Below are 16,289 nucleotides of genomic sequence, written 5' to 3' on the forward strand. Positions count from 1 at the left end.
GGTATATTATATTTTTTCGCAATGTTATTTAGCGTCTCAATTTTTAAGATAACTTAAATGATTTACACATTTTAAATTCTAAATCAATTTTACTTCCCGAGTGTAAGCTAAGGAAATATTGGAATAGGGTTCATCACGTTTTCTCGACATTTCATGACCCCTAGAGTACGACAAAATAGTTCTTCCGTTTCAGTCTATCTGGCGTCTTCCTGTCGTCTAGCGTCTGTCTCAATATGTATTAGACAAATAATCTCCTAAACCAATAGACCTATGTGATTTAAAAATATCGTGTAGAAGATGGTAAAACGCTAATCAAAATTTGTCTAGCCATCTTACCAACAATTTCATGACATTCGGTCATCATTTTGTGTAATAAAGATGATCTAAATTTAAAAAAATAATATCTTCGTGTATTTGTGGTTTATGCACCTAGCTTGATTTTTATCAGTTACTTTAGAAATTTAGAATTCCGCAGTATTTTTCACGTGTTTCATAAGTATTCGATATCTTTTTGTGGACCATTTTACCTTAAAATGCCAATCACTTCTTGTTGATCAATTTCAGGGGCTCTAGAACCGCCATTACTTGTTTGGGACAATTTGAGCTCTTCTAGAATTCCAACTAAGGTACTTACTTAATTTTTCGACCATTTGACATGCCTTAGGACCCACATCACATTTTGTCAATATTTGACCTGTCTTAGGACCCACATTACTTTTTGTCGACAAATTTGCTTTGGCTTAGGTTCTCATCACCTTTCGTTAACCAACTTGAATTATCCTAGTAACGCCATCACTTTTTGTCGAAAATTTTACATGTCTTAGGACTCCCAATACTTTTTGTCGAACATTTTGACCTATTTAAGGACCCCATTACTTTTTTGTCCACAAATTTGAGCTGGGGCTAGGGTCCACATTATATTTTATCAAAAATTTTACCTGCCTTGGAATCCCCATTAGTTTTTGTCAACCAATTTGAGCTGTTCTAGGATTCCCATTAGTTTTTGTCGACTATTTAACTTGCCTTAGAGTCCTCATCACTTTCTGTCGAATAATTTGGTTTGTCCAAGAACCTCCACTACTTTTTGTCGACGAATTTGTCTTGCCTTAGGACCCTAATAGCTTTTGTTGACCAATTTGATCTGTTCTTGTACCCCTATTACTTTTAGTCGACTATTTGATCTGTCTTAGAACTCCCATCATTTTTGTCGACCAATTTGACTTGTCTTAGGACCCCTATCATTTTTTGTTGATCAATTTGCCCTGTTTTAGAACCCCATTACTTTTTATAGACCAATTTTGTTCCAAGACCTCTATTACTTTTTGTCGACCATTTTACCTTAGAACGTTTATTACTTCTTGTCGACCAATTTGAGCTGTTCTAGAACCCCTATTACATTTTTTGACCAACTTGAACTGTCCTAGAATACCCATAATTTTTTGTCGACTATTTAACTTGCGTTAAGAACACTCATCACATTTCGTTGAATGATTTGGCTTGTCTTAGGATCCTTCACTACTTTTGTTGACGAATTTGACTTGCCTTAGGACCCCATTAGTTTTTGTTGACCAATTTGATCTGTCCTAGTATCTCTATTACTTTTTGTCGACCATTTGATCTGTTTTAGAACCCCCATCATTTTTTGTCTAACAAATTGACCTGTCTTAGGACTCCTATCATTCTTTGTTGATCAATTTGACCTGTCTTAGAACCCAATTACTTTTTATTGACCATTTGTCCTAGGTCTCCCTCTACTTTTGTCCATATTTAACCTCTCTTAGGATCGACATTACTTTTTTTCGACAAATTTGCTTTGGCTTAGGTTCTCCTCACCTTTCGTTGACCAACCTGAACTGTCCTAATAATGCCATTACTTTTTGTCGAACATTTGACCCGTCTTAGGTCCACAAATTTGAGCTGTGCTAGGGTCCCCATTATATTTTATCAAAAATTTTACCTGTCTTAGAATCCCCATTAGTTTTTGTCAAATAATTTGAGCTGTTCTAGGATTTCCATTATTTTTGTCGACCATTTAACTTGCCTTAGGACTCTCATCACTTTCTGTCGAATAATTTGGCTTATCTAAGAAACCCCACTACTTTTTGGTGACGAATTTGACTTCCCTTAGGACCCCATTAGTTTTTGTTGACCAATTTGATCTGTTCTTGTACCCTCATTACTTTTTGTCGACTATTTGAACTATCTTAGAACCCCATCATTTTTGTCGACCAAAATGACTCGTCTTAGGACCCCTATCATTTTTTGTTGATCAATTTGCCCTATCTTAGAACCCCATTACTTTTTATAGACCAATTTTGTTCTAGGACCTCTATTACTTTTTGTCGACTATTTTACTTTCGAAAGTCTATTACTTCTTGTCGACCAATCTGAGCTGTTCTAGAACCCCCATTACATTTTATCAACCAGGTTACCTGACTTAGAACCCCCATTAATTTTTGTCAACCAATTTGACCTTTCCTAGCATACCCATTATTTTTAGGTCGACCATTTAACTTGGCTTAGGAACACTCATCACATTTCGTCGAATGATTTGACCTGTCTTAGGACCTCCATATAGACCAATTTTGTTTTAAGACCTCTATTACTTCTTGTCGATCAACTTGAGCTGTTCTAGAACCACTATTACATCTTTTGACCAATTTGAACTGTCCTAGGATACCCCTTATTTTTTGTCGACCATTTAACATGCCTTAGGATCATCACATTTCGTCGAATTATTTGGCTTGTCTTAGCATCCTTCACTACTTTTGTTGACGAATTTGACTTTCCTTAGGACCCCATTAGTTTTTGTTGACCAATTTGATCTGTCCTAGTACTTCTATTACTTTTTGTCGACCATTTGATCTGTCTTAGAACACCCATCATTTTTTGTCTAACAATTTGACCTGTCTTAGGACTCCTATCGTTTTTCCTTGATCAACTTGACCTGTCTTAGAACCCAATTACTTTTTATTGGCCATTTTTCTTAGGTCTCCCTCTACTTTTGTCCATATTTGACCTGTCTTAGGAGCGACATTACTTTTTGTCGACAAATTTGCTTAGGTTCTCATCACCTTTCGTTGACCAACTTGAACTGTCCTAATAATGCCATTACTTTTTGTCGACCATTTGACCTGTCTTAGGACACCCAATATTTTTGTCGAACATTTTGACCTGTTTTAGGACCCCATTACTTTTTGTCCACAAATTTGAGCTGTGCTAGGGTCCCCATTATATTTTATCAAAAATTTTACCTATCTTAGAATCCCCATTAGTTTTTGTCAACCAATTTGAGCTGTTCTAGGATTTCTATTATTTTTGTCTACCATTTAACTTGCCTTAGGACCCTCATCACTTTCTGTCGAATAATTTGGCTTGTCTAAGAATCCCCATTAGTTTTTGTTGACCAATTTGATCTGTTCTTGTACCCTCATTACTTTTTGTCGACTATTTGAACTATCTTAGAACCCCCATCATTTTTGTCGGCCAAAATGACTTGTCTTAGGACCCCTATCATTTTTTGTTGATCAATTTGCCCTATCTTAGAACCCCATTACTTTTTATAGACCAATTTTGTTCTAGGACCTCTATTACTTTTTGTCGACTATTTTACTTTCGAAAGTCTATTACTTCTTGTCGACCAATCTGAGCTGTTCTAGAACCCCTATTACATTTTTTGACCAATGTGAAGTGTACGAGAACTCCCATTACTTTTAATTTTTAGACCATTTGACATGCCTTAGGACCCACATCACATTTTGTCAACATTTGACCTGTCCTTGGAACCCGATTACTTGTTGTCGACCATTTTAGCTATCTTAGGACCCCCATTCATTCCTTTTTGTAGACGTCACTTTTTATCGAATATTTTTCCTGTCTTAGGACTGTCGACCAATTTGGTCTGTCTTAGGACTCCCATTACTATTTGTCCATCAATTTCAGCTGTCCTACGGCCTCCATTACCTTTTTACGATTCTCCATTGTTTTTGTTGACTAATTTGACCAGTCTTAGGACTCACATCACTTTTTATCGAATATTTGTCCTGCCTTAGACCCTTCATTACTTTTCGTCGGCCAATTTGAGCTGTTCTAAAATCCCTATTACTTTTTTCGAAAAATTTGAACTGTTCTAAAACTCCCATTACTTTTAATTTTTCGACTATTTGACATTCCGTAGGATCCACATTACATTTTGTCAATATTTAGTTTATCTTAGGACAACCATTACTCTTTGTCGAGTAATTTTGTTGGTTTCAGGATCCCCATTACTTTTGGTGGACAAATTTGATTTGGATTAGGTACTCATTACCTTTTCGTTGAGTAACTTGAGCTGTCCTAGTACCCTCATTCGTTTTTGTGGACCATTTGACCTGTCTTAAGACTCCCACTACTTTTTGTCGAACAATTTGGTCTGTCTTAGGACTCCCATTATTTTGTGTCTAAAAATTTAACCTGGATTAGGACACCATTGCTTTTTGTCCACCAATTTCAGCTGTCCTAAAACCCCCATTACTTTTTGTCTGCCATTTGACCTTTCCTAGCCTACCCATTATTTTTAGGTCGACCATTTAACTTGCCTTAGGAACATTCATCACATTTCGTCGAATGATTTGGCTTGTCTTAGGATCCTTCACTACTTTTGTTGACGAATTTGACTTGCCTTAGGACCCCATTACTTTTTGTCGACCATTTGATCTGTCTTAGAACCCCCATCATTTTTTGTCTAACAATTTGACCTGTCTTAGGACTCCTATCATTCTTTGTTGATCAATTTGACCTGTCTTAGAACCCCATTACTTTTTATTGACCATTTGTCCTAGGGCTCCCATGATTTTTTGTCCATATTTGACCTGTCTTAGGATCCACATTACTTTTTGTCGACAAATTTGCTTTGGCTTAGGTTTTCATCACCTTTCGTTGACCAACTTGTACTGTCCTGGTAATGCCATTACTTTTTCTCGAACATTTTATCTGTCTTGGGACTCCCAATACTTTTTGTCGAACATTTTGACCTGTTTTAGGACCCCATTACTTTTTGTCGACTAATTTGAGCTGTTCTAGGGTCCCCATTATATTTTATCAAAAATTTTAGCTGTCTTAGAATCCCCATTAGTTTTTGTCAACCAATTTGAGATGTTCTAGGATTCCCATTATTTTTTGTAGATCATTTAACTTGTCTCATCACTTTCTGTCGAATAATTTGGCTTGTCTAAGAACCCCCACTACTTTTTTTCGACGAATTTGACTTGCCTTAGGAGCCCATTAGTTTTTGTTGACCAATTTGATCTGTCCTTGTAACCACCATCATTTTTGTCGACCAAAATGACTTGTCTAAGGACCCCTATCATTTTTCTTGATCAATTTGTCCTGTCGTAGAACCTCATTACTTTTTATAGACCAATTTTGTTCTAGGACCTCTATTACTTTTTGTCGACTATTTTACTTTCGAAAGTCTATTACTTCTTGTCGACCAATCTGAGCTGTTCTAGAACCCCTATTACATTTTTTGATCAATGTGAACTGTACGAGAACTCCCATTACTTTTAATTTTTAGACCATTTGACATGCCTTAGGACCCACATCACATTTTGTCAATATTTGATCTGTCCTTGGATCCCGATTTTTGTTGAACATTTGAACTTGCTTTAGGACCCCATTAATTGTTGTCGACCATTTTAGCTATCTTAGGACCCCCATTCCGTTTTGTAGACGTCACTTTTTATCGAATATTTTTCCTGTCTTAGGACTGTCGACCAATTTGGTCTGTCTTAGGACTCCCATTACTATTTGTCCATCAATTTCAGCTGTCCTAAGGCCCCCATTACGTTTTTTATAATCCTCCATTGTTTTTGTTGACTAATTTGACCTGTCTTAGGACTCACATCACTTTTTATCGAATATTTGTCATCCCTTAGAACCTTCATTACTTTTTGTCGACAAATTTGAGCTATTCTAAAATCTCTATTACTTTTTTCGAAAAATTTGAGCTGTTCTAAAACTCCCATTACTTTCAATTTTTCGACCATTTGACATGTTTTAGGATCCATATTACATTTTGTCAATATTTAGCTTATCTTAGGACAACCGTTACTTTTTGTCGAGTAATTGGGTTGGTTGCAGGACTCCCATTACTTTTTGTGGACAAATTTGATTTGGGTTAGGAACTCATTACCTTTTCGTTGAGTAACGTGAGCGGTCCTAGTACCCCCATTCGTTTTCGTGGAACATTTGACCTGTCTTAGGACTCCCATTACTTTTTGTCGAACAATTTGGTCTGTCTTAGGACTCCCATTACTTTGTGTCTACAAATTTAACCTGGATTAGGGCACCATTGCTTTTCGTCCACCAATTTCAGCGGTTCATTACTTTTTGTCTACCATTTGACCTGTCTTACGACCCCCCATTGTTTTTGTTGATCAATTTCACCTGTCTTAGGACCCACATCACTTTTGATCAAATATTTCTCCTATCTTAGAACCCCTATTATTGTTTTGTCGACCAATTTGAGCTGTTCTAGGACCTCCATTACTTTTTGCAGACCGGTTCATATAGTTATCTTAGGACCCACATTACTTTTTATCGAATACTTGTCCTACCTTAGGACCCCCATTACTTTTTGTAGACCAATTGGGCTTGTCTTAGGGCTCCCATTACTTCTTGTCGACAAATTTGAATTCGATTAGGTCCTCACTACTTTCCGTTGACCAACTTGAGCTGTTCTAGTAACCCCATAACTTTTTGTGGACCAATTGATCTCTTTTGGGATTCCGGTTACTTTTTGTCGAACATTTTTATAGTACTGGTTTTAGGACCCCATTACTTTTTGTCGACCATTTGACCTGTCTTAGGACCCCCCATCATTTTTGTCGACAAGCTCGGGCCGTCGTAGTGAGGTCCTAAAACAGGCCAAATTGTTCCATAAATAGTGACGGTGGTCCCAAGACAAATCAAATTCGCTGACAAAAAAATGGAGATCCTAAGACAGACAAAATTGGTCGACAAAAATTAATCAGGCTCCTAAAACTAGTCGAACTAATCGGTCGATGATGGGGGTTCTAGGACAGATCAACGACCTGTTAGAAAGTAATGGGGGCTCTAGAACAGGTCAAATGAGGTCCAACTGTCTTAGAACCCCCATTACATAACAACTAACAAAGTCTGAAGTACAATTTTGGTTGCAGCAAAGTTAATCTGCCTGATGAAGGTAATGTGTACGAAACACCTGTAGCAGTAATCCGCAAATTAAACACTTTAGAACCTAAACCGTATTATAAAATTGATGAAAAAAATGTGAAATAGTTCCAATAGATGTTTTTAATTTTATTTATGGTGCCAATTATTTTAGCAAAGTACTAATGTTTTTAATAATTTCTTTTAAATTACGAAAATATGACTTTGTGCGTTCAATTTTCGCAAAAAAATCAGAAAATTGACAAAACAATTAGTGTTACATTGTAAAAATTAATTGGCCACTGTTTGGGTTATAAAATTTATGCTTTCTCAGGATCAACTACTCTTATAGTATCCACTTGTAGGTTACAAATATAACTAATTTTTGGAGGTGATTTAAGTCTAATTCCTGAGTTAAGTGTGTTTGCCAGATGGAAACGTTTACTTTTTGGGAGACAATTTTTCGGTTAGATTATTCAATAGTTTCAACAATTGTACTTAATGACGCCGAAATTTGGTCAGTAAATAGTAAATTTTGGTTAAGACTTAATGTTTTAAGTAACAAAAATTGGTTTAAAATTGTAACTACTGGGCCACCACGTACTTGTTGGCTGCGTAATTATGATAAAAATCACGGAGCATTCATGCACCAAAGGAGTATTACTATGTAAAGTTTTGAGGTGACGTCATCAAATTGTTGGTGGGGGTTATTTTGCAAATTTTACTCATCTACACGACCATAACCAACATTTACTTGAAAAGGATGTTTAAATAATTATTTAAATATTTAATTATCTGACATAAGCTGGTTTCGAACATCTTTTACACTAACAATGCATTAACTAGAGCAACTTTAACACCATATTTGCCACAAAGGATGTATTAATATACAGGTATTCTTGGTTAAATTAATACCGCATTCTATGAGAATGACCTGAACAGCAGCCTGTCAAGTGCATGCATAAAATCAGGGCCTTCGATCGGTGTATTCGCCTGTATGCAATGGATAATCAGCTCATTGAGGCATTATTTTATCAGATAACGTTCGGTGACGGCAAGCTCGACCAAAAAAATAAAAAACTACTGCGCCGCAACACTAAAACAAATTTAAATTTTACATTGGAGCCATAATTCCGGACCGGCTCGTCTTGCAAATACATTTTACCTCAAAGTACATAATTGCATGGTCGTTTTTGCTGCCTGAAAAAGTAAATTTGTTAACGAAGATGTGATTGCGCTTTAACCAGACCAGACAAATTTTCCTTAATAGAGTCGCAGGTTAGTAATCATGCGTTCGATGGAAGTTGTTAAGGTTGTCGAGTTTTTGGCTGAATAATATTAGACCTCGTCCATATGTGCAAAAGCTGGTCAATCCCAATGAATCCGCTGCACAATTGGCCATAATTGGGTTTTAATATTTCATTTCCACGCATTGGTGCAGCTCGCTTCATTCCAATGAGGTCAGTTATTTCCATTCAGCATAATCCGCACACAATTCACAATAAATTCAGACTCTACTTACAGTTTACTAGTTTGCATAATACGCATTATCTCGTGTCCCCAGCTATTGGTAAACTGTATCTTCGTTGCAGCATGTTTGTAAAACTGGCTTGTTTACTTTCATAATGTACAGCCCCGAGCTGACCGGACATCATCTACCATTCCTTCCGATTCTCAGATCAATTCTCCAAGGATTTCTCCCCTGGAGCTGCTAGCGCATATTACCTAATTCCACAGTCAAGACCACAGTTTCGTGAGATGAAAACCATCGTGAAATTGAATTACCAAACTTTTTCAACTTTTCCAGACAACTATACATGAGATATACTGCATAGGAAATAAATTCCGTCGTCTCTAAGGCGAACCGGACCAAGATAAGAAAACAACATGATTACGTTGTGCTCGAATGAAATAGGAATAGTTTATATATCGTCGTTTGGTAATGACAGTTTCTACTTGTGTAAGCACAAAACGTCATAAGCAGTAAATTGTAGCCACTGCTGGATTAATCCAACTTTTGCCTCAGACGATTCGGTTTGAAATATCTTGGAAAATTAACTGGTGGAGCAAACTGTTTGCTACAGCACCAGGCTGCGATTATTCCCAGAATCAGAAATTGATTACTTCATTGAAATTCTTTTTCTGAAATAGCGAACGTCGTGGTTATGGAGCTTAAACAAAGTTTATGAGTAGCAAACTTAAATTAAAATGTTGAAGCTTTCCTACAGCACACGACAGACTCGATAACTTAACAAGCACACAGAATATTAAGAAAATTGGAAATATTCTCTACAACAACAAATAAAAAGCATTTCTGAATGTCGTAGACAATTAGACAAAGATCAAATTTGTTGAAACCGCCGCCAAACGGATTCCGCCCCCACAATAAGTGTATGAATCGGATGCGTTATAAATTAATCCCGAATAATGATTTCATCCATAATGTCCGTTTAATTCGTCTAGCAGCCCCGCCGACAGACTAATTATCTAAATTAATCACTCGATCGGCACAAATTCCCGAAATTTGGTAAAACCCACGGTCAATCGATAAGCTAAAAGTAGAATTCGTCGAAATAACACACAGCCGGGTGCACTTAATTAAATTAGAAAGTCTTCATAAGGCGCCCTTTATCTATCATCATTCTGTTTTTACTCTTACCCCGTCAACTCTTATCACTCTCAACCATCTTAAAATTAATTCAGCGCTTTATTATTTGTGACATTTCTGCAAATTATTTAATCCGTCCATGTGCTCAAACCCTTTCCGCAACCAAGCAAAAACGTAAAAGTCACTGATTACGTCGAAAATCGTACGCCACCTCTGCAGAAACATCCTTCATTTTATTCATTTTATTGCCGAATTTCTCGTCTCTGCTAAGTAAACAATAAACATTTTCGTGGAGAAGCATAATTAAAAACGGGTTTAGGGTTCTTAGCGAAACTAGGAGGCTGCAGATTTAGCTATTTTTGCGAGGCGTTCAAAAGGGGATGAATTTTGTCAGAGAATATCAAAGATTTAATTGGATTTAAGCAGGTAATTTGGGTAACAATGAGTTTCTTTTTGCTTTAGATGATCGGAGCCAGCATATTTGCCTTGTGCCTTTGGATGAGATTCGATCCTGGAATTGGAACCATTTTGGATAAACTGGATGCCGACACGTTCTATGATGGTATTTACGTGCTAATTGTGGCGTCAATTATTATAATGATCGTGGCCTTTGTGGGATGTGTGTCCGCTCTGCAAGAAAGTGGGATTGCCCTACTGGTGGTAAGTAGATTTGAGTTACTTTTTTTTCAAAAAATTCAATAATTTTTAAGCCACATTCTCTATGAAAAATATTTATGAATATATCAGTTATAAAAATGATACATTCACACTCTGGAGTACACTGTATTAAAAAAATTGTCGAAAATTATTTTGACAGAACTTTCTACGCCTCTAAAATGCAACCCAACAAATCCCGCTTCTTTCAATTATAATTTTTTTTGTGATTTTTGTTTTCGGATAACCTGTATAAAGTAAAAAGTTGTGGCGTAAATAACACCCCTGCAGGTTTTTTGACTTGAATTTTTCAATTCTTTAATTTTTTATTTTTTTTTTGTTTTTTCAGTTTTTCTAATTGCAATGTTTCGAGCTTTCAAGTTTAATTTTTTCAGTTTTTCAATTTTCAAAATTTTGAATTTTTCGGTTTTTCGATTTGAGTTTCTTTAGTTTTCAATTTTTCATTTGCAATTTTTTGTTCTTTCAGTTTATTGATTTTTTGAATTTTTTATTTCTCAATGTTTCGATTTTTCAATTCTTTGTTTTTCCGATTTCTCGATTTTTCAGGTTCTGGATTTTTGATATTTCGATTTCCAAATTCTTCGATTATTCGATGTTTCGATTTTTCAGGGAATAGTTCAAAACGTGGCACCGATTTTTTAATCTTTAAATACTCTTTCAATTTTTTGAGTTTAAAATCTCTCAGTTTGTTCCATTCATTGGCCTTATAATAGCTTTTTGGTTTTTATTCTGCAATTTTTCGATTTTACAAGTGCCAATTTCCAATTTCTCTTGTTTCTTCAATTTTTAGATTTTGCAATTTTTCGATTCAAAATTTCTCGAGTTTTCAGTTTTTATTTTTCAACTTCCGATTTTTTAATTTTTCATTTCTTCAAATTTTCGATTTTTAGTTTCGGTTTTTTTGTTTATTTTTACAATTTTTCGATTTTTCAATGCTCCGAATTTCTATTATTTTTTTAGTTTTTCAATGTTTTCAATTTCTCGTTTCTTAATTTTTTTTCAATTTTTTATATTTTTTGTTTCTTCAATTTCATGACATGAAACTCTTCGAGTTTTCCAAGTCGAATATTGAAAAAAGTTTTTTCAAAGAAAAATGTTGAAATTGCCTTACGAATCTGATATCAAATTTTTATACTTTTGCTTTTCAAACAGCTAAAATATTTTCAAAAATTAAATAAAATTAATGCACTCTTCTTCTCAGATTTCCAATTTGAAATGTTTTTTGAAACACCTTATCAATCCTGAAAAAAATATTTTCCAAAAAAATTCTAGAAAAATAGAAAGGACTTTTCAAATAAAAAAGAATATTTTCTAGTTACCGTTTTTGCCGCAGCTTTAAATTTTAAAAATCTTTCGATTGGCAATTTTTCAATTTTTAATTTTTTTCATTTCTTCAATTTCATTTCAACTCTTCGAGTTTTCATTTTTAAAATTTCAATTTTTCGATTTTCCAAATTTTGGATGTTCAATTTTTAGCTGTTGCAATTTTTCGATTTTGCAGTCATGAATTTTCATTTTCAAATTTTCCAGTTTTTCGATTTTCCAATTTTTGGATGTTTCAGATCTTGGATTTTACAACTTTGTAGTCACGGGTTATTTATTTAAAATTTTTTAGTTTTTTGATTTTTCATTTCTTAAATTTTTCGGTTAGCAATTTTTCGTTTTGTTTTTATTTTCTTTATTTTTTCAATTATTGGATTTTTCAATGTTTCAATTTTGTTCTTTCCATTTTGATTTTTCGATTTGTAATTTTTCGGTTTTAAATTTTTCGATTTATCTATTTTTATTTTTTTTAATTTTGCGTTATTTCAAAGATAGATTTTTCAGTTTCTGGATTTTTCAACTTTTCGCTTTTTTTAATTTACAGTGTTTCTAGTTTTCACTTTAAATATGTATGTAATAAATTACTTAATAATAATTACAATTCTTAAAATATTTCACTTTTTCAATTTTACGTTTTTGGAATTCTGTGTTCAATTACTGGATTTTAAAACTTTTTTAATTAATTTGATTTTTCACTTTTTCTATTTCTAGATATTTATTCTTTCAGTTTTTCAATGTTTGAGTCTTACAGTTTTTCGATTTTACGATTTTGATGATTATATATTAATTTTTCGATTTTACAAGTTTTTGGGTTTTTAAATTTTTCTTTTTGATTGTTTTTTCTTCTTTCCAATTTTTCGATTCATTTATCTTTTCGATTTTTAATTTTTTTAATCTGTAGTTTCTTCAGTGCTTCACATTTTGCAATTTTTCGTTTTTGAATTTTCAATTTTTCAATTTTTGAGATTTTTCAACTTTCCGCATCAAAAAAATGGAAAAATTACAAAATTGTTTAACAGAGAATCAAAAAATTAGAACACGAAAAAGGATGAAATGAAAACTTTGACAATTTTGAAAACTGGAAAATAAGAACTTGAAAAATTGAAGAGACGAATATTTGAAAGATGGAAAAATTGGAACTTAAAGCAATCAAATAATTAAGAAATTCAAAAATTGCAAAATTGAAACATTTGAAAATTTAAAAACTGAAGAATCAAAAATTGAAAATTTGAAAAATTGAATAAAGAAAAAGTTGTAAAATCGAAAAAAACATTGAGAAATTGTGTTATAATATCGAGAAAATAAAATAAAATCGGAAAAATGAAAAATAAAATTTAAGAACTTGAAAAATTGAAACGAAAATTTGAAAAATGGAAAGAATGAAAATTAAAGCAATCGGAAATTCAGATAATTCAGAGATTCAAAAATTGCAAAATTAAAGAATGTGAAAATTGGTGAACCGAGGAATCAAAGATTGAAATTGTGAAAAATAGAATGAAGAAAAAATTTTAAAATCGAAAGAAACATTGAAAAAATAGAGGAAATGAAAAATGAGAAATTGTGATATCAAATCGAGAAAATAAAATAAAAAAATCGGCAAAATAAAAAATAAAAAAATTTGAAAGATGGAAAGATTGAAAATTAAAGTAATCAAATTGAAACATTTGAAAATTGGAAAACCGAGAAATCAAAGATTGAAAAATTGAAAAATTGAATTTACAAAAAATTAGAAGATCGAAAGAAACATTGAAAAAATAAAGGAAATGAAAAAACGAGAAAATGAATTAGAAAAAAACGGGAAAATGAAAAATAAAAATCAAGAACTTGGAAAACTGCCGGAACGAGAAATATAAAAATCTAAAATTAAACAATGGGAAATTGAAAAATCGAAAAATTGCAAAATTGAAAAACTGCAAATCAAAAAAAAAGTATAGAAATTGAAAAATTCTAAAAATTTAGCTTGAAAAAACAAAAAATTATGATACCGAAACACTGAAAAATTGAAAATGAAAGAAAATTAAAAAACGAAAAATTGTGACATCAACAAATTGGTCAAAGGTAACTAAATCCAGATTTTTCGAAAAACTGTAAGGTTTGGTCTTGCAAGTTTCATTTTTTGGTAACCTTCATAAGTTAAAATAAAGATATGAATGTTTCAAGTGAATTTTCCATTACAAAATTTTCTAATGACGTCATTAATATTGAATTGATATATCATTTGAGATGAGGCCATTAATTTTTTGGAAAGGGTAAACGACTAAATTTTGATCAACGATTTACCTTAAAAACCTTAAAAAGTCAAAGAATTCGGTTTTACAACTTGAAAGTTAAATTGCGAAATAATTTCGATTTTTTTTCCAAAAATCTGGATATTTAGAGTAAAAATTCATAACGGATTCATACATCACATGTGAACCACATGTGACGGAATATCTTATTTTATAGAAAGGAAAAGTTTTACGATTTACACGATACTCCCAATACACATATAATATTTGACAAAAATCGGTCCAATAGTTTCGGAAATATTTATGTAATAAAAATTCGGACAGACGCCAGACAGAGAGACAGACAGATGGTCGGAAATGTGAGACCTACTTTTTCGTCCTCTAGAGGTCATGAAATGTGCAGGAAATAGAAATCACTTTACAAAAAGAGATTATTACATCTAAGCGTTCCCACGGCAGCGTATTTGCACATTGCTGCCAAATTAAATTTTCACGAAGTGCAAATATCGTAGAAAACTTCATCACCTTTCCTGCAAAACAATATCAGTGCACAAACTCGAAAAGCACCCCATGATCACCTAATATCTCTCTAATATTACGTCCTTAACAAGTTATTGATTTAAAACTTTGTGTATCTTGGTCTTTTTGCGATTCGCTCGTTCTACAATCTTGTTTCAAATTAGTTTTGTATCAAAAACAAAAAATACTTCCTCGATTATCTCGAGCTGGAAATTTTCTTCCATTAATCTTTTAGCGTGCTTGGATCAAAAAATCGCATTTCTTGGACCCTGCACCTACAGTTTTGGAAATTTTCACTATGTTTACGCCGCCGCAGGCGGCAGGTTTGTCTGCCGGGGTGACTGTGTAATTGATTGCAAAGTAAATAAACTTGACATCTCGTTACGAATCTATGAATAGTAAGCATGTTCTAGATGTTATTTGGCGTATGTATGACGAGATAAAACGTTCAAAGCAGGCTACCGTTCCGATTAATGAATCGGAAGCCGTGTCATGTATTATGCTGTACAAACAATTTTAGGAACTGTACATAACCATGATCTATAGCCGTGTCTGTGCAAACATTCTGTCTCTGACATGCACTAATTATTATTTGATAGCGTTCATCTGACATTCACAACTATATTTCAATTGTGGTACATCCATTAGATTTGCATATACGCACTCGTTGTCTAAGTTACAACGTTTGAAAAATGACCGCGTCGGGTCCACGAGGGCTTTTACATGACGATCAGGCTTTGATATTAAAATTTTGGTGGGCGGTATGGTGCGACGGACAACCTATTTCAACAAGCGTGACATTTGTCCGGCATTGAAGTGGCACTTTTAATTATTTATTATTGTTATTCTTTAATTAAAATTTCATTTGGGGTAATGCAAACTCTAATAATTTATTTTGGCCGTCGTAAACGCCGAATGACAGTGCTGCAGCGGATATCACGGAGCAAATTAAAGGTGGTTGCTGGCAGACTAGTAACGCTGTCACGTCCTGTACTAGTTACCGGTTTGAGATTTGTATAGATTGCTTCACCCTCTAGAATTAATACGAAAGAGTTGCATTATTAATGCAGTTTTAAAATTTTATTTGATTCAATGTATGAAAAGCTTTCCGTTTTTTTAAGTAAAAATATTCGACGTTTTCGTTCCATGTCACACTTTTCAAATTTTGGAAGCACAAAGAGTTGCAAAAAGTATTAAAGCCATATATATTCAGGTGGAAAACGAAACCAATTTATAAAGAATTTTCCGTACATGACGAATGAATACAAAATTGCTTTGTCATAGTTTTTGAAATAACAACAAAAAAAAAAAAAACAGAAATTTGCCTAAAAAGATGCAGATTGGTTCAATTCAAATAAAACAAATTCCTTCAAATTTTATCAATTCTGATTAGCGATTACCGTGTTCAGTATAACCTTTAAATGTATGCAAAATATCAGGGTGATCGGTATTGTACTTGATATTAAGTCGTTTTCTTTAAATTCTTAGATCCATTGTGTCCATTTTTACCAAATTTTCGGAAGACAAAAAATTTCCACAATATTGTTGTGCATGACATTTAAGCGTTGGGTTTTGGTGGAATTTCGTGAAAGCCCGGTGTCATTGGGTAGTGTGTCATTGAACTGCAAAATTTAATTAGAGAGTAATTTTTTTGGATAATCAACATGCCGTGTGCTAAAAATAGAGGGATTATTAAATTATACATTCAAAATAAAGCGGCAATCCGCACATTCTAACCAGATTTCTTTGAAACTATTTGGAGATGA

The 16,289-nt window shown here is 33.5% G+C and overlaps 1 protein-coding gene across 1 annotated transcript in view; it reads left to right on the forward strand.

Moving 5' to 3' along the window:
- The window catches only part of LOC135127432 (tetraspanin-2A), a 165,893-nt gene that overhangs the window by 41,833 nt on the left and 107,771 nt on the right, over positions 1-16,289 (forward strand). Inside the window, exon 2 of the mRNA XM_064053874.1 lies at positions 10,241-10,438. Coding sequence (XP_063909944.1) covers positions 10,241-10,438 — 198 coding nt within the window. The remainder of the gene's footprint in view (positions 1-10,240; positions 10,439-16,289) is intronic.

This window comes from Zophobas morio, unplaced genomic scaffold, assembly GCF_036711695.1.
Source record: "Zophobas morio isolate AGI-343-1 ecotype UQ-CSIRO unplaced genomic scaffold, CSIRO_AGI_Zmor_V1 ptg000002l, whole genome shotgun sequence".
NCBI lineage: Eukaryota > Metazoa > Arthropoda > Insecta > Coleoptera > Tenebrionidae > Zophobas > Zophobas morio.